Raw genomic sequence first — 25,487 nt, forward strand, 5'->3', positions numbered from 1 at the left:
GAGCGGTTCTCCAGGAACTGAACTCAGGTCTGAGTTCTGTACTTCAGACATTTGATAATGAAGATATGACCACTTTGTTTCGGGACAATGGCACACACTCATCAAAATGTGTTATAGCTTTCAACTCTCTGCTGTCTCAATTCTGTGTTCGCGTCCTTCATACTATTTTCACCCACCCTCGCAAATCTCTTCAAATATCTTTCTTTTAACTTTCCTTTCGCTGCCTTTCATCCCTTTGCTCTCTTTCTTCCTTTCTTTCTCTTTCCTTCTATATTTCTATCCCTCCTTATCCTCCTTTTCTCTTGCCCTCTTTGATGCTGAGAACGAATCTCAGAAAGTGGATTCCCTCCCCCCCTTTTCCCGAACTAGATCTGACAACTTTAAACACGCCATGGAAGCGGTCTGCGAGACGCTCCGATGAGGTTCTACGATGGGCTGGTTTGTTTACGGCCACAAAGGAGTGTTCACTGCTAAAAGGTTCTTGCCTTTTGATTCATATGCAGTGGGACGTAGGGAGCACGCTAACACACAACCAACCTCGTAGACAAACCCATTCATGATAATACCACCAGAGCCCAGGTGACCGGGGATATGTCTTCAACCCCGACACAGCGTGCACCAACCAGCGGGAGCGCAGGGCTTTGCTCGCTGTTGACAAATGTGCACTGAATAAACAGTTTTGCAGTCCAAGGCATATAAATGATATAGAGCAGCGTAGCTGTTCCCAGTGATTGCTTTTACAGACAAATACTATTCTGTGAGTGACAGGCCACACAAGCCCCCCGGAGGGACTTTCTCCGCCGCGGAATAAGCCAGGGAGAAGGCTGCCAGCACAGATTCATTGACGCCGGTAATAGCGCAATACTGGCCGTAAACTATAATCAATAAATGGTGTGCGCTGAAATACATAATCCCACACGGCCCCTCTCACCACAACACCTGACCCGTCTCCAGCGCCAATGTGGGGGTGCGAGCGCATGTGCACACTGTGTGAGGAGAAGATGCACGTGTGCAGCGGCCTATTCCACCCGGGCACTTATTTTTACATAGCGCTTCACCTCCTATCTCCTCTTCCTCCAATCATCTGCTTTACCGTGCGTTCTGCTCCTCTATCTCGGCAAAGAATCATCATCCAGCACTGTTCATTTGATTTACTTTTCATCAGCCTCTTCTTCTAACTCTGAAATAACCCATCCATAACCATTGCCTCCTCTTCTCTCCTCCTTCTTCTCTCCCATCGTCAATTCATTGCTCCATCTGTAATAAATGTCCTCTTCCTCTTTCTATGAGAGAGAGAGAGAGAGAGAGAGAGAGAGAGAGAACAAGGGATGTGTACACCCATCAGGTACGAGAGATCCTGCCGGATCACAAAGGTTAATAGCGTTCCACCCACAAGCCCTGGGATTAGTAGGTTCAGGAGAGCAGGTTCCACATCACTGGTAATAATCACTATTTCACAGCAGCCTCCTTTTGACCAATAGAGGTGATCGCCCGCTTCCTGTAATACTCCTCTCTCTCTCCCTACCTCACCCTCTCTCTCTCTCCTATCTCCTCTCTACAGGTCGGCTTATTCCCCGTCCCCGTCACCTACTTGAAGCTCATGTATCCTCCAGTTTAAAGGTACTTCACCATGTATCTCTCTGCGGTCAGACCGATGAAATACGCCTATGGAACTAACCAGGGCCATTAGTGAAAGCCACCTCCACCCTCATTTTTCTTTCAATGAGATCCATGTTTACGACGTGGTGGGCGGGCTGCTTTAACATGAACAAGGTTAGATCATCGTGTCCTCAGTTTATATGGTACATGCTGTTTTATCATCAGGCTACTATGCAGCCCCACGCACCCTTAGCTGACACACACACTCACATAAACAAACACACACACACACACACACACACACACACACACACACACACACACACACACACACACACACACACACACACACACACACACACACACACACACACACACACACACACACAAGCAGACACACACACACGCACATGCACATCCACTCACACAGACACACACATGCTGACATGCACACACACACACATGCACATGCACATCCACTCACACAGACACACACATGCTGACACGCACACACACACACACACACTTGCACAGACACAAACAACGCATATTTTCGCGGGGGCGGAGGAGTGGTTACTCATGTTGCCCTTGCCTACCGGTGGGAAGCGCACCAGAAGTTAGTCTCCCAGGTCTATTTATTCCTATATCTTTGAGTTGTAGCGATGCTTACCTAACATGATGAAAATAACACAACAGGAAGAAAAGTGGGACAATCCAACGTTTGAAATAAATGTTTCTTCTTTTTTTCGGGGGGACCGCCACGTGTCGTGGAATGAAAAGTGCATCGGCGCGCTCCCTCTCTCTGGGGGATTAGTGGTTTTTGACAGACATTGAAATGTATCTCAATGCATTGGCATAATTTACATCAGAAACTCTATACTGTACCAAAGACACAGTGGACTTCTGCACATGCCTTATATTTCTGCGTGGTTAGCGAAGCAGACTTTAAAGCTCTCTTGGCAAACCTTTCATCAGAAAGGCACCAAAGCCTCGCGAACGCTCTCTCAATCATCACAGTTGGAAACGGGCGTCGGGTGGAATCATCCCAGATCCAGGCCTCCGTACACGACAACAGATCATCATTCTAGTGCAGCTGTGGTTAGGGTAGGGTGGTGTAATGTTGGTGGTGGTGGTGGTTGTGGTGGGGGAGGAGAGGGGTGTCTGGGCTGGACTTCATGTCAACTGAACGGCTCCCCCACTGAGCCTTGGTTCGGTAGGGCCAGTGGTGGCTGAGGAGGGGGCGGGGGAGGGGGGCGGGGGAGGGGGAGGGGGCGGGGGAGGGGGAGGGGGAGGGGGTGGATCGCTGGTGGGTGGTGACCCGTCCAACACAATTGCACTCTGATGTAATCTCGGTGGAAATTGAACACTTTGAGTGGGAGGTGCTTAGATACATCCGTCCTTTCTCTTCCTGCTGTGGACTTAGCGTTTCCAGTCTGGTTTCTGGAAAGGCTCTCTGGAGATCAGTGAATAATGACCACCGAATTGCAATAATTTCGCTTTCGCTCAATGATGTTATTTTTTGTAAGAAACCTTTTGAGGGCTAAATATGAGATTAACTGCCTGATGTTGGTGTCTGCGTTCTTCTTAGTTGTTTGATGTTCTGGTGTAAAGACACAAAGCTTACCAAAAAAACTGTACTGTAGCAGCCCACGGGACGTAACAGAAATAGATGGCATTCAGATTCATATTCATATTCAACACACACACACACACACACACACACACACACACACACACACACACACACACACACACACACACACACACACACACACACACACACACACACACAGGTCCACATCTATGCCCATGTCTTCGCTCTCTTTCAGTTGCATTCTTTCAATCTGTCTCCCTCTCTCTGTCTGTCTCTCTCACTCTATCGCTCTCTCGTTTCTTCACCGCTTCACCATATCAGGCTTGTTCCTCTCACACATTCACACGCACACTGTCTTTCAAGTTCTCTCTCTCTACACTTGTTATCACATGTGGGCATAAGATAAAAATATACCGGCGAATAACCAACGGATTCGAAAAGCACATCAGAAACCACATGGAGCAGCCGTCTGTGCTTTGTGTATATGAAAGGGTTGGCTAGCTACCAGTGCTTATATACCAGCATGCCTCAAGAAATAATCAAGAGAAATGTTTAGTGGCAACAATGTAGGCATCATCTCAATCCACTTTCTTTGTGCAAATATTTATTAGCAACAAATTATGTCATCATGGTTAGTTACCACGGCTGCCCCCTTCTGACTCTAAATTCGACTACAATAGGCTAATTTACTTTAAACTCAGTCGGCCTATCCCCGACTGCGTCTATCAACGACTCTCAACATATCCGTGTCTTTATACTCACACCAACTGCCCCTGTTCATGCCGACACAATTAACACCCCGCGACAATCATCACTTCCAACAGAACACTGATGTAGGTCAACCAACAATTCACCCCAGACCAGTAATGAGCTGTCCAAAAACAGTGGCAGAGCAACTCACGGAGGTTAGTGGCCTTGGCAACAAAGTGCTGAGAATGCATCCCCGGGGGGTCCTTACCCCGAAACTGCTCACCCGGAGCTCCGCCCTGGAGAACGCTGGCGACGGCCCTGTCCACACACAGGGAGAGAGAGAGACAGAGGGAGAGAGTGCGACAGAGGGAAACAGAGAGACAGAGGGAAACAGAGAGAGAGAGAGAGAGAAACAGAGAGACAGAGAGACAGAGAGAGAGGCCGAGGTGAGGTTGGTGGGAGAAAAAGACAGATATTAGGAATTGTGTGTATGATATGCTTGCTTTATCAGTTAACCTGTGCCTCTGCACACCATATTTTCTGCACACCATATTATGCACACCATATTTTCATTCAAATATGGGGGGGGGGGGGGGGCATTTCACATATTGAAATGTGCTATGTGCAAATGCATTATTTATGCAATAGAAATGTGAAAATTTCGACGGCAGCTGCAGGGGGAGTTCATTGGTGCGTATTTCTGAGTGTATTGTTTCACGGTGGAAGCCTGATCCGTATACTTGTGAGCATAAGTACACAAACCGAGAGGAGAGGAACAAAGAACAGCACTTCGCACGCTCCAGACTGTCCGCGTGATGCTGCAAGTCCCGAACAGGCGCGCGGAGCGCAGCGCGGGAGTTAGGAGATAAAAACAGGTGGAAGCTCATGGATAGAAGAGAGAGAGGGAGAGGGGGGAGAGCGGAAGAAAACCAGAAGCACAGTGAGACTAACCTGGACATGTTCTCTCTTTGCGGTCGGTGAGCCTTCTCCAGACCCAGTTTGGTAAAAATACCCACAAGAGCCATGATAGCCACTACTCCACAGATGATGTAAACGATTAAGTTGGTTTTGTCTTTGGTGCTGTCGTGCAGCTTGTTGATCTTCTTGAACGGGGTCTCCCTGGTCTTCATCCACACCGGGGTGTCGTAGTTCTTACAGGTGCTTTGGTCCAAGCGCGAGTGTTTGTACGAGCAGCAGAATCGGAAGCCACAGGTGCCGCAGCAGTAAAGGTAATTCTCGGTCTTGCAAATGAACGGCGGGTCCCACTGGCCCATCACGTCGAAGTAACCCCGGCATTCCTCCTCCGTGTGCGGCGTCTCCTCCGACACGCTTTCCTCCTCCCTGGATCCGTTGGAGGTGGTGATCATGACGAACCCCCCCAGCAAGCCCGGCTCGCCGTCCGCCTTGCATACAAGGGCCATAACTTTGACCAACAAGTAGCCCAGGATAAAGTATTTCCCCTTCATGGTGCTTTTGCACCTTCGCTCAATTGCATGCGTAACCGAAACAGGAGGAAAGACAGGCAAACGCTGGTGTAATCAGGAGTCCAGGAACATACATCCAAACGACAATTCACCGCCATCCGCGGCGATTGGCATTTTCTCGAGAAAACCAACGCATGCGCCGATAATCTTCAAGTCTTCACTCTATACCTGAAATATATCGGATTAAATGTTATGTCAAACTGAGATGTTGCACACACATCCAATGGAGCGCCTATGGGTCCGTTCGGCAGCGCATCGCGGGTTCTCAGAACGTTGCGTTATCACAACTGCATCTCTTTGAACATGGCCATCGGCGCGCTCTTACGCACGAGGAGGAAGAAGAGCGAGCCACACCAACGGAGCGCGCGGCGCGACTGAGCGAATTAGAGAGCCGAGGTTTGGTGAAGCCTCGCGCGCACAGAGAGAGGTGGAGATGAGCGCAGACGGGGAAGGGGAGGGAAGGAGAGATATAGTGCAAGAGTCGGAGTGGGAGAGGGAGAGAGAGAATATGTATTGACATATTAACCCAGAAACAAAAAATGGCCAAAAGGTTTCACTCGAATGTTAACAAAGCTTTATTTAATCATAATGTTTATTGAATCATAATGTGTCTTATCTGCAACATGAAGGTCTGATGACCAGGCCTACTTCCCCGTCTGCCGGGAAAAAGCAGGCCTCTAGTCCGGGTGGCCTACCCGAAACATTCAGGCTAAGGTCCTACTCCCCAAGTTATTTTTGTTTTGCTGATATAAACGATTGTGAACTCCCCAATGTCGTGGCGACTGCAGCCTCACCAGGAACAATTCGTTTAATTTAAATCGTTTTCCAATAATCTTGTGAAAACAATTATAGGCTGTAACCTGTGAAGGTTTTACAACCCCCTCGGACTTGTCATTGATGTACTTTTGCTCCTGATCATTGATTATGAAAATAGCCAAGCAAATAAGCCTAATATCTTGATTACAGGCCCACTGGTCAGAGATTTAAAAAACGTTAACATGTAGGGAGATTTAATTAATAATATTAGGTTAGGAGACAGTCAGATTTCAGACATAATGAAGTACTAGACAGCCAGTCACTCCAGCATGATTGCTGCTGACAGCAGGCTGGGGTCAACAGCCTGCTGTTAAACAGATACAGACAGAGATATGGCTATACAGAGATGCAGACGGGCATGTCTGTAGTTATATCCGTGTTTTAAACTCTTAATTAGTAGTAGTATGTCAGAAGTTATATGGGAACTAAAAATGTATTTGTAAATCATCAACCAACTGTCTTAAATGCTCGGATACATAACGTTAGACCTACATTTCGATATACTTGCAATCACCAAAAATCTCACAGATCGGATTGCTGGCGTTTGGATGATTAACGACTTCCATTTGTACCTGTCCATGGTACTGAACGGTTCGTCTCTTCTCTATCCGTGGTGCTGCTCGCTGGAGTCTGAATAATTCCCCTAACATACCTAAGGTAATACTTAAATGGATCTAGGTTATAAGGGGGGAATCAAAGCATTCTCTCCACTGAAACATGTGTTAGGTCAACTGGGTTGCACAACTTTGTGCAAATGCATTTCGTACTTTGTGAAAGTTATGCAACGGAACAACCCGCCAGCGCGTAACAAGTCGCCTCCCCTGCAGCATGCCACCGCTTGGTGGCTGTTGCGTCTCGGTGAAGTTCCGTGACAGTAGACAGGACGCCTAGTCGATCGCCGAAACAGAGTTTGCAACCTCGCAGAGCAGCGAGAAAACCACCGGAGTTGTCTAGTTACACGCACCGTTGGCATATACTTGGAGATTCATTGCATTGCTTGGATATTTTCTTAAAGCGTGTTTATGGCTGAGAACGGAGACATCTTTTTACGAGCAAAACGGCGTACGTTCAGCGGACTGACAGAAGGTATTGGATTAGCCCCTGCTGACTAGCTAGTCGCTAACCATAGTTAGAGCGTAACTAATAAGTAAATAGTCGTGGATCTCACAGTGCACCAAGAGTTATTACCAGTTCTTATTTATTAATATATACAGTATATACAGTATATATAATATAAATATACAAGCCATCTGACGGCTGTGATGTTTTGTTACCGTTTCTCTTAAGATCTTGTGACTGTAACTTCCCTATTTTAGCTTTTGCCTAAAGAAATGCACTATGAATGCGAAGCTATCGCTCCTCTATTCAGACAAGTTCACACATAAACTTAAAGTAGGTATCTTTCGGAAAGTAGCGTGTTCATACGGGGCTGCTTGGGAATACTTGGATGTGTGGAAATGTTGGGATCTTGTTAAAAATCTAACTATCACTAGTTGTAGCACAGAATGCTCACTTTTCTATGAATCTATTTCACATCTTGAAAACATACATTCAAAGCATGGTTGATTTATGCCTTCACAAATTGTCAATTATCCAGACAAGATCGTCTTGAAGGTAATGACTCATTTTGTTCCCAGGAGTGTGATTGCATTTTCTCTGTCTTATTTCTTTTCCATTCCCTGGTTCTCTGGAGAACATAATTATCATAACTAATTTAAGAGACTATTGCATTGAGAGCTTGTTAAATACTGAAAGTGCTGATAGTGGTGGTGAGATAGTGGGGGAGCAGACGAGTATTTCTCCAAATCAGATGAACAAGGGGACTGCCTTGCATGTCTACATGCCTGCTCCAGGCTGTCTCTCAGGTCCCATTGCATATCCCAACTCCACTCAGCATCAGTTAGGTCTGTTTCCATGTACAAATGCTGGTGTTTTTTCTTTTTAAATAATATCATTTTTTACCGGATCACTTATAAATATATCAGTAATAAGGTAGGAGGTGTGGTAGTAACTATTTACGCGTGAGGCTCCATCAACGATTTTTGAGTCACGCTGCTGCTGAATACTTCAACATTGAGCTATATATTTGTATTCCCACTGATTCTTAGAATTCCGTTACCTTTCCTTGACCAGGCACCACATACCTAATCTAACGCCTAGAGTTATTTAATGGAGGGCGTCTACTACAAATTGCTATTGCATATAATAAGGCAATTCCAGTGTGCTCTGTCGAAGGTTAAACAACCAAAACTGGGGTTCCACTTTCACATGACATCAAACACCCTAACCATCAAATCCCCTCTCCCCATCTTCTCCTTGGCGTCCACGGTCAGATGTGGAGCGTGAGTGGCGAGGACCCTTCTGCTTCATCCAGGCCGCAGACCCCCAGCTGGGGCTGATCAACGACTGGAGGGACAGTGGACCTGGGGACGTGTGGTCGGAGGAGGTGCAGCTCATTCAGCAGACGGTGGGGGCCGTCAACAAGCTCCGCCCCCGGCCCAGGTTCATGGTGCTTTGTGGGGACCTGGTCCACTCCATGCCAGGTAACGCGCACGCACAAACACCAACGCACATACGCACAATCACACACGTGCACACACATACACATGCATGCATAGTTGCAGACATGCACACACACACACACACACACACACACACACACACACACACACACACACACACACACACACACACACACACACACACACACACACACACACACACACATTTTGTATGGAAATTCTTGATTCCAGAAAACCCTTTTCATCTCATCAATGTTACAATTATTGCCGGTAAAACAATGGAAAATTAATAATTATCTCAAATACTTTTTTTAACGTTTGATGGATGGCTGAACATTTTAAGTTTAATTTCTAAAGCCTTGAACAGGCATAGGATTTCTGTAGGGTAAAAGGCTTTGGCGAAGGAACACTACGACATCTATCAAAGCTGTCTTTGACTAAACCAACACATGTATGCAGGTGATTAAGGTGGCATTAGCCAATGAGCAAATAGTAGTGAAAAAGCTGAGTTCTGCAGTCAAAGACAACCAAGCTGTCTTTGACTGAATTAATGACATGTATGCGAGTGATTAAGGTGGCATTAGCCAATGAGCAGATAATAGTAAAAAAGCTTAGTTGTGCTTTGGTTAGTCAATCAGCCTAATTGACCCCTTTGGGCAATGAGAAAACCTCATTTGGAAGCAGTTTCCTGGAGTAAATCTAGGCAGCAACTCTGGAAATGTCAAACTAGGTTCTTGGTAAGTCGACCAAGACATTCCATTCACCATGGTACCAGACAGATTTTATTCTGTCAAGATATGGGCACAGGCACAGAGTGTAACCACATGTCTATACTTAACATATCACTTATTCTAACCCAAGTATATCAGGGTTATATCCTGTGAAATGTAATTTAAAATTCGATCAAGTCGGGTCCATTGCAACCTGTAATACGGTACGACGTGACAAATTGAGACAGCTGTGGTTCTGGAGATATGGCAATCACTTGTACGCCCCAGGCAGAATGGATTGTTTTTGACCTGAATGCTCAGTAAATCACTTGAGACAGCAGAGGGGTTTTCAGTGGCCTGAGTATAAATCAATACCGGGTGCATATCCACAACGGGCGACCAGGGCAAACAAGCACCTCGCACAGGGATCCCACAGACACGCCGGGGACAGAACACATGCACCGGCGCGGAGAGATTCAACTGCTGCCCTCTGCACAAAATCAACTGAACAGGTCCTGCTTTTTACCATCCTCAACTCCAGGAGTGGGTGCTGGCTCAGTGGTTCTGGCGAAGTGTGTACACACACCCACCTCGCATCTGCAAAAAAAATTTAGCATAGCGGTATCCATTTTATTCCCTCCCACTGATCACGTACATCTACCTCTGAGATGTGTCAGAACGCGGGCCGTGCTCAGATTCCCAGCTTTAGCACTCATCCGTCTTTAAAGGGAATGGAATATGTCGGCGCCAAGGAAATGATTAATGTATCCTACCGCTCCCCCCCTTAGATAGTGCTAGGCTTAATTAAAACGCTGGGTGAAGGAACTTCAGCTTTGGCGATAGATGGGTCTCAATTTGGCTTCATCATCAGGGGGTATGCACTCTGATGTGCTCCGATATGCCCCCCACCCCCCTCCCCCGCCTGCTCATCTAATTGATTGCCAGAACAAATTCCGACAGGAGCTGATAATCATCCCGTGAAACAGCTAGCCAAGATTCATGTCGTTAGCTCTTTTTGCAAAAAATGAGTTAGCACAGTGTAAAATTATAATTAATATTTTTTTGGTTGTTGGTTTGTCGGAGAGTAACAAGAGTATTCATTTCTCTGACTGATGGCTCCGGTTAGTAAACACTGGAGGCGCTGTGACAGTGTGCGCTGTTTATCTATGAAAAAGCACCTGGGAGTCTTCAAGCTATTTTAATATAAAGGCAGCCCTAGCATTGGGGGGGGGTAACGGCACAGGGGCTTGTGCGGAGGCAGAATGGGAGGCCTCTTTAACATTTCATGCTCGTTTTAAATAAAAGTCGTGTTGTTTTCTGAAGGCCAGTGTGCCTGTATTGTATTCACTTCAAGACTGACGAATTGCCTCTCGCTCCATTTTTGGTTTCGATGCTGTACATATGTGGAGGTTTCAGGACGTTACAAAGTGACTCACTGCAAACACTTCACTTTTTCCAAACAGGTTAGATATTGAACTACACAATTATTGTTACATTTGTTTATATTACAACCCCCCCTGGAAAGTTTCTAAACGAAGGTGGTACACAATTAACTTAGTGTCTGTTGTTAATTCCCCAACTTACGTGGTATCTGACCCGGCTGTTTTTTTTGGATAATATAGGCGCTGTTTTATTCGCCTTCTTTTTCTTTGTTTAGACCATCCGGTGTGTGGGAATTGATATTTATAGATCTGGTTGTGAAATGGCTTGTATGGCCATAGGCACACGCACACCTCAGTACTTCAAGATAGAGGTTGTCGCCGGTTGTGTGCTTGAAACACTGTGACTGCCAGCATATGCCTCCGTTAAGAGTTATGAAATGAGTGTGTGTGTGTGTGTGCGTGTGCATGTGTGTGTTTTGGCCAGATATTGGCCTAATTTGATAACGGGGTAAGAGGAGCGTGCGGGGTAGACACACTGGAGAGATAACAGTTAGTAGGAAAAAAGAGCGCCGCGAGCTAACAACCGAGGCAAACTACCTTTGCATGACAATTAGGTGGGCTAGCATGGGGTGCCTGCCTGCCTGCTCTCCTGTATAGCCTCAAGGAATGGGCTGAGGAAAAAACTGAGAGGGAAAGAGAGGAGAGGAAGAACGGTAAGTAGACAGGCCAATTTTCTCTCTACCACTGTCTCTAATTATCTGTCTCTGTCTCCCTCTCGCTCTCTCGCTCTCTCGCTCACTCGCTCACTCCTCACTCACTCTCTCATTGCCTTCATGTGTCTCTTTAATGTCTCTCTCGCTCTCTCCCTCTCTCTCTCTCTCTCTGTCTCTGTCTCTGTCTCTGTCTCTCTCTCTCTCTCTCTCTCTGTCTCTCTGTCTCTCTCTCTCTCTCTCTCTCTCTCTCTCTCTCTCTCTCTCTCTCTCTCTCTCTTTCTCTTTGCCCCTTTCCTAACCCTAACCCTTTCCTTTTTGAGATGTGTTCAACCCACTGATTAAAACATAACAAAAGATAAGATATCTAAAGATTACTTAAGTTATCCGGCAGTGCAGACGTAGAACATTGTGTTTCAGACATGGACTTTCATGCCATTCCAGTGTCACCTTTTTTTTTATCACCAAAGGGCTGATCCACAATGTACTCTATCTACGATTTGGTCTCCAGCTTAGTCATCATGACCCCCACCAAAGGAACACCCCCACCCTCCTCTTTCTCTCTTTTGTTGTGGCTCCAGCCTCTAAACATAACCCATGCTGAATTGTATCCTTACCCGGACAGTCATAAAGCACAGCCCTCACACTAGCCCTCTCTATTATCGCAGACAGAGGGTCTGGCTTTCTGCCTCCCAGTCTGTCTCTATGTTATGCTCGTATCTTGTCCACGACTTCCCCATCCCAGCCTCTAAGCTGAGCTTTCCTCGCTGTCTCAGTCCCTCAGTCTTTGCCTCGTCAGCCAGCCCGCCGCCCCCGTTAAGCTGCATTTATAGGTCACCTCCGGGTCCTGGCCTCGGAGCCCATCGCAGACACTGATACTGTAAGCTTTTGGTGGTGGATGGTGTTGCTTTGGTGGGCCGGGGTGTGAGTGGTGGTGGTGGCGGAGGGTTTAGGAAGTGCCTTGCTCCGGGGGCCCGGGTTGACACCACAGTGTCAGCCCGTGTTAGCGTCACAACCCTGGCGGAGCATGTTGCATGCGTCCTCCTCATTACGCCCCCCCGTCCGTCATCAACAGCCTCGCTGCCGGCTCCGGTGCCGTTGGGACGCTGTGGTCCGACCATGTTGCCCGCCGCGGGGTAGGCCGGGGTGCCTGGGTGGGCCGGCGTGGTGGTGGTGGTGGAGGGGGGGAGATGGTTTCGCGGGCGGGGGGGGGGTAGCGATCCTTCCTTCGCTCCTCTGTTGACATTTCCTCTTCCAAGCATTTATTTAATGTGCTGAACGGAAAGGTTGCCGGTGGGGGGGGGGAGAGGCGAGGCAATGGACCGCCATACTGCGTTCACCAGCACCACCGGCGACAGGAAATTGGCGACTCTATTTCTTTTTTCACCCCCTCTTTTCTTATCCTGTTGTCTTTCTCTCTCAATCTCTCCATCGCTCCTTTTCTCGCTCTCTCTTGCTCTCTCTGTTTCCGTCTCTCTCTCTCTCTTTTTCAATCTGTGCTTCCTCAGGTGTTCTCTCTGAGCCATGTTGTTTCCGCCGCGCTCCGCTTCACTCTCTTCGTCTTCCCTTTGTGTCTCTCTGTCTTTCTCTTCTTCATTCTCCTCCCGGTATCATCTCTTCATCCTCTGCCCCCTCTTCTTCTTCTTCATCTTCCTCTGGGCGGTAAACAGCCGACCCTCGGTGTGCCAGCTCAGCGGTGTGTACCACGACGTGAGCTCACCGTTCTGAAACGCTGCGCTGCAAATACACCACTGCCTTTTGCCTTTCTTTCGTCCTCCCTGCCCGCAGTGAATGTGTCCGATTGGTGCACATCAGACCTCGCTGGATCATTGAAACGGAGCAGGGGTAGCGTGGTGGTGGCGGTGGTGGCGGCGGCGGCGGCGGCGGCGGCGGCGGGTGGTGGTGGCGGCGGCGGCGGGTGGTGGTGGTGGTGGTGGCGGCGGCGGGTGGTGGTGGTGGTGGTGGTGGTTTCGGGGGGAGGAGAAGGGGGCCGGATTATACGGGCATCAAATCTAAAAAGGCAGCACATGTTTGCCCCGTCGGACAGTGGAGTCATTAATCCCCGCCGTAACCGTGATGATAAATACTGAGTCATAATGACATCTGGGCGCAGCCTTACTGATGGGAGCTGGCGGCGGTGGGGGTCCGGGGCGGATTCCCCGGACAGATGTCCGGTCAGTCAAACGCCGCCGTAGCCCACGCAAAAATAAACTATAGCCGACTCCCTGCTGGGATCACAAGGTCGTAGCAGCACACATGCACACGCTCGCACCCACACGCTTATGCACACGCACATGCACACACACACACAATAACCCATGCCCTTCGAGCGTGCCCCCTTCTAAGGTGTGCTGTTAAGTCCCGCCTCCTCTCTGTGGACTGCGCTGCTGATGTTCCGCTTGCCTTGTTAACTGACAGCTCAGGTCTGTGATCCTGTTGATCGGGATTCGCTCTGCACGACTCCGTACGGTGGGGGGGGATGGATTTCACTTCTCAAGGACTTCCTTCAATCACAATATACCCCTCAACTCCCCCCAACCTTGTGTCTTTCTCTCGCTCTGTGTGTCTGTGTGTGTGTGTGTGTGTGTGTTGGGGCATGTGTTGTGAGTCTCCTTTCAGTGCCGACATATGAAAGGGAGGGGATGGAGGGAGGTGAGGGAGGGAAGGGAAGAGGGAGATGATTAGATTAGAAGAACAGGCTGGGCTTAACACTCGGCTAATGAGCACTACAAAGGATCCCAGCCTCGCGCCCGGGAGGGATGAGCACGGAGTAACTGACGAAATGTGCGCCGCGGCGGTTGATTAGTGCACGTGTGTGCCCGTACTGTGTGTATGTGTGTGTATGTGTGACGTGTGTGTGTGTGTTTCTGGTTGAGCATTCGAATGGGCCACCGCTGTCCCTAGGCCTTTGCGGCTCTGAAAGGTAGGTTACGATCACCTTGGGCCCCCGTCTGTCCGTCGCCTCTGCTTACCCTCTTATTGTTGTTGAAGGCGCGAACAGGCAGGGGCCTCTGGTGTGAGTGTATGTCGGTGTGTGTGTGTGTGTAGTATGCGCCTGCTTTTTGTTGAAATGCATATTTTAAACATCACCATGAGACTGCCCCGTTCAAGTGAGTTAACGTCTAACGTTACACTTTATTAATGCTCGTGGGGAAATTACATGCTCTGCACAAACGCGTCCTGCTTGTCGGCCACAAGGGGAGTGCCCGGGAACTAACCCCAGATCTAGTGCCCGGGAACTAACCCCAGATCTAGTGCCCGGGAACTAACCCCAGATCTAGTGCCCGGGTACTCACCCCAGGTGTAGTGCCCGGTGTACTCACCCCAGGTGTAGTGCCCGGGTACTCACCCCAGGTGTAGTGCCCGGGAGCTAACTGTGAGCATTGCAGCATTGCAGCCGTGTTCACTTGCATGTTTTGTCATGTGGTGTGGGAGTTTAACCCAGCACAGGGATTGAGCACAGGGAGAACATACAAAGTCTACACAGAACGGTCCCGCATCCCGGGATTTGAACCCTTCTTGGGGTGGGGCAGCAGTGCTGCTACCTCCTTCTGGCAGTGAAGGAAAAACAATTATTCAAGGACAAATCAGCTCTCCGGGCGAGGGACTTTCAGTTCACCATGAACAGGAGCGCCAAATTAGAAAAACAATGAGCGCGTAAGTGTAACAATCAAATGATAATGTTAAAATATGAATAGAAATCTGAATGGGAGGTCTTTACTGTAACCAGATTCAAAAGAAAATCACAAAGAGCACAACCATCAGAGATTTTTTAACAAGAAAGGGCTGTGGCCATGTTTGGTAATCAATTAATATCACAAGCACTATTCACTAGCGCTATTCACTACCGTTCGACTGTGGCCAACACCATAAAATGGTGCCAGGAATCCTGTGATTTCCTGTATGAATACCGAGTATTTGTAGAATAAATCATACACGCTGTTTTTTGTTCCTGCTTCATTTTGATGCGGTTATGACTAGACACACCTGGGACGCGACCGTGCTCTCTGCCCGGAGCTTCTCATCCTGCGCCTTCGCTGGAACAATTTAAAAAAAAAAGGAGAGTCTCTCTTTCCAAAGCAACGTTATCGACAGCACAACAAGCGAAACAAATCCCACACCTGAACTCATTTCACCTGTTGCTCTTTGAAGGCTGTGCCAGGCACCACTGGCAAACTGCGAAGTCAGACTACGGGCGAACCCATCTGCTTTGGATGACCGTGCTCCACAGGCTGAGGGATATAATATCTGTTGTATGGTTGGATCTGGCCAGCTCATCTTGCAGCGATGCCGACAGGCTCCATCTGTACGAGGTCCACTGTGACCACCACCTACACACGTAGCGGACTAGCCCCTCACCTTCAGCCCATAGCCAGGCACACCATTGGTCTCTGTGTCTCACGCCTTTGACGGCTGTGAGGCAGGTAGCTCTGTCCACACTACAGCCTACCTGTAGGTATCCCTGCGCAAGATGCCCTCACCACGAACCTGCGCTGACTAAAATACTATTTACCCGTGCACCGACACCGGGTACAAACTGTAGGACAACATGACTACAGGACAACTTAAAAAATAAATAAAAGGAAAAACACCCGAAAATTGGTTTTGAATAGCTGTGGAAAAAGATATCCAGAACAACATGAGGGTATTAGGGAGCATCTGCCAGTTCTAACTGACCACCCCTCCCCCTTCCCCCATCCCTCCCTGGTACAGCACAAGTCCCCCCCAACCCAACAGCTCACTTGAGCTTCATTAGTTTCCATGGTTTCCTTTGGATTGTTCCCGCCAACAAATAGCAAAATATTGTTATTGTGTACTAATGACTCCAGATGTCTTTGATTTCAGATGTCGCCTTCGTTCTCTGTCTCTCTCTCTCGCTTTCTCCCTCTCTCTCTCTCTCTCTCTCTCTCTCTCTCTCTCTCTCTCTCTCTCTCTCTCTCTCTCTCTCTCTCTCTCTCTCTCTCTCTCTCTCTCTCTCTCTCTCTCTCTCTCTCTCTCGCTCTCTCTTGCTCTCTCCCGTGCGTGCACGTTCCTGGGTTTTTCTGTGCACGTGGGAGGCATGGCTGCTCAGGTCTCTGGTGTCTGAGGTCGGCTGACCTGTGGGGTGTGTGTGTGTGGAGACGGACAGGTGAAGAAGGACACTCTTTATATCTCCCCCCTCCTTCTCGTTTCACGCTGGCATTAACGCCGGCTTCATCACGCTCCTCAATCAAGCACAACGTGCTGGGGAGGGAGATGATGGGGGTCTTATGTAACCAGTCCTGTCCAAACATCTAAGGGAACGTCTGTTTTGAAAGTAGGCCAGTAAAATAATTACTCAGAAGAATAAATTGGAATAAAATAGACGAGGAAACGGGAGTGGAAGAAAAGGGAGGGGGGGGGGTTTAGGAGGAAAGAGGAAAAAAAGACATACCCACGGAGGATGTGCTTGGCAGTTAATACACATACTCATTTATAAATAGATCTCTCTCTCACCCGTCCGATGGCCTTCGTCCACACGAGGGCCGGACGCGTTTGACATTTGAAGAGCAGCCGCTCGCCAAGGCATCTGCTCAGCGTGAACTCGGGGTCTGACCGGGACGTGCCGGAGAGGGGGGGGGGATGCGGCGGCAAAACTAATGTTTTTTTACGCAACCGCGCAAAGTCCCGTAAAAAGGGGTTTATGCGTGATGAGGCTGGGCTATGATACTGCAGGCCCCTTCTTCTGGCCTCGGTTGTGACCAGTTTTGTTTCTCTGTTCGGAACAGATGCACTGTGAGAAACAACAGTGCTGTGGTCGGTGCAACAGGAAGTAGTAGAATTGGTAGGACCAAGGGAATGGCAGCTTTGCTATGCTAATTGAGGACCATGTTTTTCCCAGAATGACAAATATGCTCAGAATGATCATTGTGTTTTGATTGATCACTTGCATTCAGAATGACCAATATCATGTGTGCATGGAACAAACTGATAACATGCCTTTATGTCGGTGAAGGCTTTGCAGTGAGCTCATGGTATTGATCAACAATCTGTTACTGGTGTCATTGTCATCCGACTCCTTAGCCATCCTTACACCCGTTCCAATTATACCAGCTTTAGGTCTCTCCCTTAGTCTCTTGTCTATATCTCTGTCTCTGTATGCCTCTCTCTGCCTCTCTCTGCCTCTCTCAGTCTCTCTCAGTCCTTCTCTGTCCCTCTCTGTTCCTCTCTGTCCACATCTGTCTCTCTCTGTCTGTCTCTATCGCGCTCTGTCCCTCTCTTTCTCTCTCCGTCTCTCTCTGTCCATTTCTTTCTCTTCCTTTATTTTACATTACTCCTCTTCATCACCCAGCACTGCGCTCACTCACCAATTTATCTTTTATTTTTTTGCTTTCACTCGCCCACTCGTCCACCCCCTCTCTCTCTATCTCTCCCTTAAATTCAGTTGAAAAGACGCAGCTAATATTGCCTAAAGCGAACATTATTGTATTTTAGGTAAGCTGTGTCATTAATCACATGATATACAACCGCACGGAAAGCACGATGCAGGAATATGAACATTGGGGCAAGACCAGAGAAAGTACTGAGAAATGTATGAAATGAACTGGAAAATCTCTGTTCCTCTCTGATTGTCTCTCACACTCTGTTCCTTCTCTCTCTCTCTCTCCCTCTCCCTCTCCCTCTCCCTCTCCCCTCTCTCCCTCCCTCCCTCTCCCCAGGCTCCCCCTACAGGTCTGGACAGGAGGCGGACCTGAAGCGGGCCCTGGAGGACACGGACCCCTCCATCCCGCTGGTGTTTGTGAGCGGCAACCACGACCTGGGAAACACCCCCACCCCGGCCACCGTGCAGCAGTACTGCCAGGACTGGGGGGACGACTACTTCAGCTTCTGGGTGAGTGCCACCGCTGGGGGGCTGGTCATCTCTCAAGGCTACTTTTGAGGGGCCCGATCTAGAGATCCAGAACCGAGTCCAAGGTACCTTGACCAATCAGGACACAGTGTTAAGCTATGCATAGCCTTGCTTTTCAGTCTCTCTTGTGACACTTTCGTTGTTTAAGAGGGACTGGAGGAAGACCCTCACAATTAGGGCTTGTCAATCGGGTGTTGCTTGAGCTTTGATTGGGCAAGATGATTGGGCGAGAAACGATGAAACGGGCAGCTCGATGGACCAATGGGTGGCTCGAACCACGAATCCGAGGGAGCTACTAAAAGCTAAAAGCAACGCATGGGTCAGAGTCGTCAGACTGAGCTATACATGACAAAAGACCTCCTCGTTATGGTTCCAGGAGCGGACAAATTAACTGACTTGTGATTGGTTGAAACAGACTTGGCTCTGGTTGGATTTCTGTAAAAGTGGCTGCCTAAAGTACAGATGTGTAGGCAGGAGCCTTTTTAAAAAGATCATGCAAGCCTCTGGTCTGTCTTAAAATGAGCCATGTGTGTTGATGAGTGAAGCTCTGTCTGGGTAGCGTTTTATGTTGATGGCCATGTCCGAGAGAGGGTTACGCTTCTAGGACATTTGTAGTAGAACGAGACAGTGGGTGGTGCATTTAATCCGGGAGATCGCTGATTATAACGCCAATTCTCAACAGTGCATACTCGCAAACATAAAAAAAGCATCACAAAGTTGCCGTGGGACGTAACCCTGGGGAAAACACCTCGTCCGTTCTCCATAGAACCTGAATTTGAGGTTGATTTGAACTGAAACAGGGAGTTCACGTCCAAAGAGAATTGGGGTGGGGGGTGGAAGTGGTGGTGGGGGGGGGGGGAGGTGGGTTAGTAGGTGTTTCACGTATCAAAGTAAAGTACTTATAATGATAGTAATAGGTAGTACAAGTCTAAAAAGACAAAGAGAAGGAGAAGGCATGGAAACAGATGTTTTATTGCTCAGGCATTATTAATACAATCACTGGGATTGTTATTGACGATACTTAGGAGAATTTGATTCCCTTGTAATTAGGCCATGATTAGCAGCTGATATATTTTCAATCCCTCCTACTTTTATCCAAGAGATGCGTTCAAAGGCAGCAGGTGTGATGCGGTGGATGTGTAAACCCCCATAAAGACTATCATTTGAAATCCATCCTCCCCACTGTCACGCTACAATTAAACGTCAGAGTAAAAGGCTGTAAACTTGATTCAGCGTTTCTGTGGCTGCCTCCGCTAACTCCGGTTTGATTTGCGTGCGGGGCCGTCCCAGGTGGGTGGAGTCCTGTGCCTGGTGCTCAACTCCCAGTTGTTCTATGACGCCTCGCTCTGCCCCGCGCTGAAGGAGGCCCAGGACGTGTGGCTGAACCAACAGCTACACAACTGCTTGGAGGTGAGCTGCTGCAATGTTTTTCACCCCATTTTGTTCAGTTTCCTTGTATTTCTGTTTAAATACATCTTTTTTTTTTTTTACACTATTGTTGGTTGTCGGGACAAAATTAAACGACATTCTACATTTTATGCTCAATATGATTTGTTGCTGTTTTCAACATTTTGTTGAAAAAGATTTTATATTTTGGATTCAGACTCTCAAGAGACTTCATCTGAGGGGACTTTCATGTGAGGCCGAGAGCAAGCAAGGTGTCAGGGTTTTATTTTTAATTTTAATAAAAGCCAAGTACTTTTGAGTCAGCGCTTACAAAGCCACTTAAAGTTTTTCTGGAAGAGACCGGTTGTTTGAGTACTTTATGATCGTTGAAAGGAAAGATTTATATATATAGACATGAAGCTGAAGCAAAACACAGGAAGGTAATACTGAGTGCAGGCTCTCAGATTTTGCAAAAACCGACAAAGGATCATTTCAACACATTTGGGTGACACCGGCTGAAAGGAGGTCCACAATGAGAGGGAGAGACGGATAAGGGCAGGGCAGGCTGATTTATGAAGGTGCTCAGGAGGTGAGATGTAATGTGACTCAGGGGGTCCGGAGGACACTTGTGTCTTGTGTTCAGATAATAGCCGACTTGTGTCCTGGCGCCACATGACGTAGCAATTCAATTTCCTGTTTGTCCGTTCTGAGATCTACCCATCAATCAGCGGTCTGTGTGTGTGCGTGGCTGCGTGCTTGTGTGTGTGTGTGGGTGTGATTGCGTGCGTGTTCTCAGGAGCCCCGTCCTAAGCACGTCCTGGTGTTCCAGCACATCCCTCTGTACCTGAAGACCCCCGACGAGGACGACGACTACTTCAACCTGCACAAGGACGTCAGGCCCCGCCTCCTGGAGAAGTTCAAGGCAGCAGGTAAAGAGCGTTTAATTAAACCACTCACACGGCGGATTAAGGATTATACCTGTTCAGGTGATATGGGACACGGCTCCCAAGTTTGTGAAGCTCTATCTGGTTTTCTGCATTCCTTTGCAACATTTCTTCACTGTAAGCCACCTGGCAAATTAAAAAAATGCAATATATTTTTGGGGATTTGTAGAGGGAGATGTGACATGAGGGTGACCCATGTGTATATTAAGCTAATGCAGTCTTGACTTAAAAAAATTATAAATATAGATTCAGACTGCCGGAAGACATCCCCGCTGCTCTCCATGCTAATTAATTTAGTCTGCTCTCCCGTGGCCTACACCTCTCCCCCTGAATCTCGCCCAGGGCTGCAAACAGAGGATCCTTTGTCAAATCCAAGGATAACCCAAACCCAGGCCCGGCTAAAACTCCAGCTTAAAAAGCCTGCTCTTGTGGCGGGGGCCGACAGGATTAGCGTGCCATTAGCCTTAGCAACAGGGGCCAGCGTGCTCGCAAGAGCGTCCTAATTAAATTAATCGACTCGCCGCCCGGGCACTCTATCCGGTACGACTCTCCACAATCACAGCCCATTGTCACGGGCTTACGGGCCGGGCTGAAGAGAGGTGTAGGGAAGGGTAACTCCTACTCTCTCTCTCTCTCTCTCTGTCTCTGTCTCTGTCTCTGACTCTTTCTATATGTTGAAGGCTCCTCATTCTCTAGTCTATCTACCCTTACTCTCTCTCTCTCTCTCTCTCTCTCTCGCTCTCTCTCTTTCTCTGGCTTTTCTTTCATGCATTCTTTCACTTATTCACTATCTACCCCTCTCGTTCTTCTTTTGTGATCTCTCTCTCTCTGTCTCTCTCTCTCTGTCTCTCTCTCTCTCTCTGTCTCTCTCTCTCTCTCTCTGTCTCTGTCTCTCTCTCTCTCTCTCTCTCTCTCTCTTTCTCTTTCTCTTTCTCTCTCTCTCTCTCTCTCTGTCTCTCTGTCTCTCTCTGTCTCTCTCTGTCTCTCTCTCTCTCTCTCTCTCTCTCTCTCTCTCTCTCTCTCTCTCTCTCTCAGCTCAGTCCAAGCTTCACGGTGATCCACGGTGAAGCTCTTAAGGGGGATGCCGTGGAGTTAATTAAGGGGGACAGAATAGTCTAGCGGTGAGGGGTGTTTGGCTCCCCCAGTCCAAAAGGTGCCGTTTTTGAACCCCAAATGAGCACAGTCTACGTGTAAGGCGTCCTTGAGCAAGATGCCCTAACCTCTAGCCTGCTCATTCATGTCATGTAAGGAAAATCACACCCTTTGGATCAAATTGTTGGCTAGATAATACATTTAACCCTCAGTTAATCTGGAAGGGTCATCTTCGTATGGGAAACATTTGATCATATTTCTCGTCCTTTGACCTCCCTCTGTATATTTTTTATTTCTTCTTCTGCTTCTTTTACTTAATCTTCTTCTTCTTCTTCTTCTTCTTCTTCTTCTTCTTCTTCTTCTTCTTCTTCTGCTCTCTATGTCACGTAATGGGTGATCTATCCCTTTGGGGGAACAAGAAAGCGAGGCGTGCCTCTGTTCCTTTGACATGTGGTGGGGTAGTGTGTGTGTGTGTGTGTGTGTGTGGGGGGAGAGTGCGGACACATCAGTGCTTGATGTTAATGTATGTACAGGGAGATGGGGGCTTCCTTTGCCTCTGTTATTTTCCGTTGCCCCTTTCTTTTCCCCCTCTACACTTTTGTTCACACTTCTCGTGGCCCTTATGAATTCAGAGTACATACGGGCCGTGCACACGGTCATTCATTATTGACGACGGACATGTTCTAAAGCAGTGCAGTGTACAGTAAGGGTAAAAAAAATCGGATGTAGGGTTTGTGTGTGTGTGTGTGTGTGTGCGTGCATTTGAGTGTGCATGTATGAAGAGCATGTATGTGTATATGTCTGTGTGCGTGAGAGAGAGAGTGTGTGTGTGTGTGGAAGAGAGTGTGTGTGTGTGTGAAGATTGTATATGTACGTGTGTTCTTGAGAGAGAGAGCGAGGGAGTGTGCGTCGTGTATCCATGCGGGTGTGTGCAGGGAGTGAGGGGGCTTTGATTAAGGGCGGAGGTGTGTTTAATGTTTCCCCTCTCATCCTCTCTCTCTCTCTCTCTCTCTGGAGAGCAGAGCTCAACACCCTTGTAGCCATGGCCTCTAGTCCCCCGCTGCCATTGACACGTGTCAGTATAGGGGCCATAACGAGAGGCCCCTGAGCTGTTTCCAGCGTCCCCTGGAAGGATGAGAGGAACAGTCAGCTATTGAGGAAAGATTTGTCGAGATGGATGAAGCAGGAGGCTGTAGGGTGACTTTTAGTTCAGCCGAGACTCTTAAGGATAACTCTTTCTTTACTGCATAGTTAGTTGGCTAGCATGCTGCCCCTGAGGCTGGAAAGTGAGGCCGTTTCGATAAGGACTAGGTCGATCAGTTTGTTTGACCTAAAACGAGAAACTTTTTATTCAACAACTATGGATTTCAGACTAAGTAGGTTAGATATATTTTTTGGATTTTTATCCAAAAAGAACTAATCATTGTAAAGCATAATAAAGATACTGAAAAGCTTAATGAATTAAAGAACAGTTAATTTCTTTAATTCATTATCCAGTGACTCTTTCACTTGATTCATGACATAGTCATAACCCAAATCCTAGATGATGTTTAGTATCCTCTCTCCTAATGATACTGTATGTTAACATAATCAATGATCCATAGACCCTCAGATGCTGTATTTCAGAAACAATAATCAATTTACTCTAGTCCCTTGATCCTCTGTAATCTTAGTCCAACCAAGCAATACATAAAAAGGCGCAGGCGCCAATTGAATGTATATTTATTTTTATGCTTTTCACTAATTTACTGAAGGTCCTAACATCTCATTATGAACTCACAGCTAAACTGACAACACAAATATTTTAGGCCCGGGAGTTAGCACATATTCAGAGCTTAAAGACATTGTGCTAAGTCGCTACACCCTTACCCCCAGTGTCGAGCAGAAGTCAAATTAAAGTCAGCGCTTTTGTTTGGGCCTTGAAACTTTCAACTGCAGTTATATTTATATTTTGACATGCAAACACACAAACACGTACCACAGACACATACACACGTACATACTCCTACACCACACGACAATATTTATAGCGGTTGCTCTGTGGAAGGCAGCTCTTTAATATATAAATGGGTTTTCCCTGCTGTCGTCCATGTTTTGGTACACAGAAGGCCTGAGATGTATGGTGCTCCTCATGGTAACGCAACATGTCACCGCAGGGCTGACAAGCGGCTCGGTCATATTCTTTTTAAGGAACACAAACACAAATGAGAGAGGTTGTGTGTGTAGCGCATGGCAGAAGCGCACAAAACGGAAAGAGATGTAGAGAGACAGTGTACAGAACGTTCTATTATGATCTGTAGTCCACTTAGCTCACAATGGGTGATGGTAACTGTGTGCCAATTGTGGTCACGTTTATGTGGGAAATATGCATATCTATGATGTCTCAACATACGCAAGAATTAAATCAAACATCGTCTTCAATTGTTCGTTTTTTGCAGATTTTGGCATGTAGGTCTCGATTTAATCTTTACTAGTGTGACTCTTGCACTTCAGCGGCGATGCCTTATGCCGCGTTTCCACTGCAGGGTGCGGAACGGATCGGATCGCAAAGGTGCGGTAGGGAGGGGGCGGTATAGCCCAGCTCAGTTCCGAGGTCGCGTTTCCACTGCCGACAGTACCCTTTGTGGTAGGCCGGATGTCGATCGCCGCGGCAGCTACGTAAACATCGTAAACAACGTCTTCCTCCCCAAGAATGCAGACGAACGTCTCCACCTCCTTGTTCGCCCAAGCAAGCTTTTTACGCGACATGTTAATTGTAAAGAATAATACCTCGAGGCTACTGTTTGTTTGTTTTTATCCCCGCATCACCCGGAAGTGACGATTCTGTCGACCAATCAACGGAGGAGGGGTGTAGCTAGAATTTCACGGGACCCTTTCAGGCGTCTGGTCTCGTTTTGGGTACTGCAACGGAGGAGTCCCGAGAATGGGGCCGGAACGGGTACGGCAAAGTCCGGGTCACGCCCACTTTTGGCGGTGGAAACGCGACCCGACCCGCACCTTTGCGATCCGATCCGTTCCGCACCCTGCAGTGGAAACGCGCCATTAGTTTCTTGCCTTGGAATCGGTTCCACGTATTGAACCGTATTTTGTCAGACACTCAAAGTACTTTTAGTGCTTCTGTAAAACCCCAACCACGAATTCAGTGTGAACCATCGATGTAAAGGTGGAACCTGGTTTTAGAGGAGGGCTCCAGTCGTCCATCTTACGCCCTGGTGCGGTTCCCCCCCCGGAGCACAGCCGCTCCTCTGATGGGAGCAGCTCTCTCCGCTCTGCCTTTAAGCTTCTCGTTAGGGTGGCAGGTGGTTGTGAGACTCCTCCTGGCATCAAACCCTCACTCATCGCCGCACCCGCGGGCAAGCCAGGCCCCGTCTTGCACTCCGGTGTCCGCTGAGATGATGGATTTGTTGTTGTTGCTGTTGTTCGTGAAATGTATTCCTGCGTGTTGTCCTACTTCTGGTGGGCCGCCGAACTCTGCAGTGTGAGGGCGGTTTGGTACAGTGTTCTGTCAGGCAGGTATCTGAGCCCGGCCCGACTCCACGTCTACCAGGGAGGTACACCGTGCCCCCTGCCCCCCCCCCCCCCCTATTCACCCCCTGACTGGCAGCGTCAGGTGAGAACGGAGAGCACTGAATTACCTTGCATTGAATTTTTCCGCACCGAAGACATTTTCCAACCACTTATTTCTGTCTA

General features: G+C 48.0%; 2 protein-coding genes across 3 annotated transcripts in view; one reads left to right on the forward strand and one right to left on the reverse strand.

The window, feature by feature from the left end:
• Positions 1 to 2,953: 2,953 nt before the first annotated feature.
• On the reverse strand, positions 2,954 to 5,802 carry shisa9a (shisa family member 9a). Of its 2 annotated transcripts, none has more exons than XM_060037116.1 (2): positions 4,835 to 5,802; positions 2,954 to 4,189 (listed from the first exon to the last, which is right to left on the reverse strand). In XM_060037116.1, the coding sequence occupies exons 1-2, from the start codon at positions 5,347 to 5,349 to the stop codon at positions 3,985 to 3,987; spliced, it is 720 nt and encodes a 239-aa protein (XP_059893099.1). In that variant the 5' UTR covers positions 5,350 to 5,802; the 3' UTR covers positions 2,954 to 3,984. The 2 variants fall into 2 exon arrangements, with proteins under 2 accessions (XP_059893099.1, XP_059893098.1); XM_060037115.1 differs by having other exon boundaries at positions 2,956 to 4,201; positions 4,835 to 5,801.
• A 1,219-nt stretch (positions 5,803 to 7,021) lies between these two features.
• cpped1 (calcineurin-like phosphoesterase domain containing 1) overlaps positions 7,022 to 25,487 on the forward strand; it is a 35,426-nt gene continuing 16,960 nt past the window's right edge. The window contains exons 1-5 of the mRNA XM_060036201.1: positions 7,022 to 7,269; positions 8,517 to 8,726; positions 18,185 to 18,357; positions 19,666 to 19,785; positions 20,558 to 20,690. Of these exons, the coding sequence (XP_059892184.1) occupies positions 7,206 to 7,269; positions 8,517 to 8,726; positions 18,185 to 18,357; positions 19,666 to 19,785; positions 20,558 to 20,690 (700 nt within the window). The 5' untranslated portion in view covers positions 7,022 to 7,205. The remainder of the gene's footprint in view (positions 7,270 to 8,516; positions 8,727 to 18,184; positions 18,358 to 19,665; positions 19,786 to 20,557; positions 20,691 to 25,487) is intronic.

This window comes from Gadus macrocephalus, chromosome 18 (genome assembly GCF_031168955.1).
Source record: "Gadus macrocephalus chromosome 18, ASM3116895v1".
NCBI classification, from domain to species: domain Eukaryota; kingdom Metazoa; phylum Chordata; class Actinopteri; order Gadiformes; family Gadidae; genus Gadus; species Gadus macrocephalus.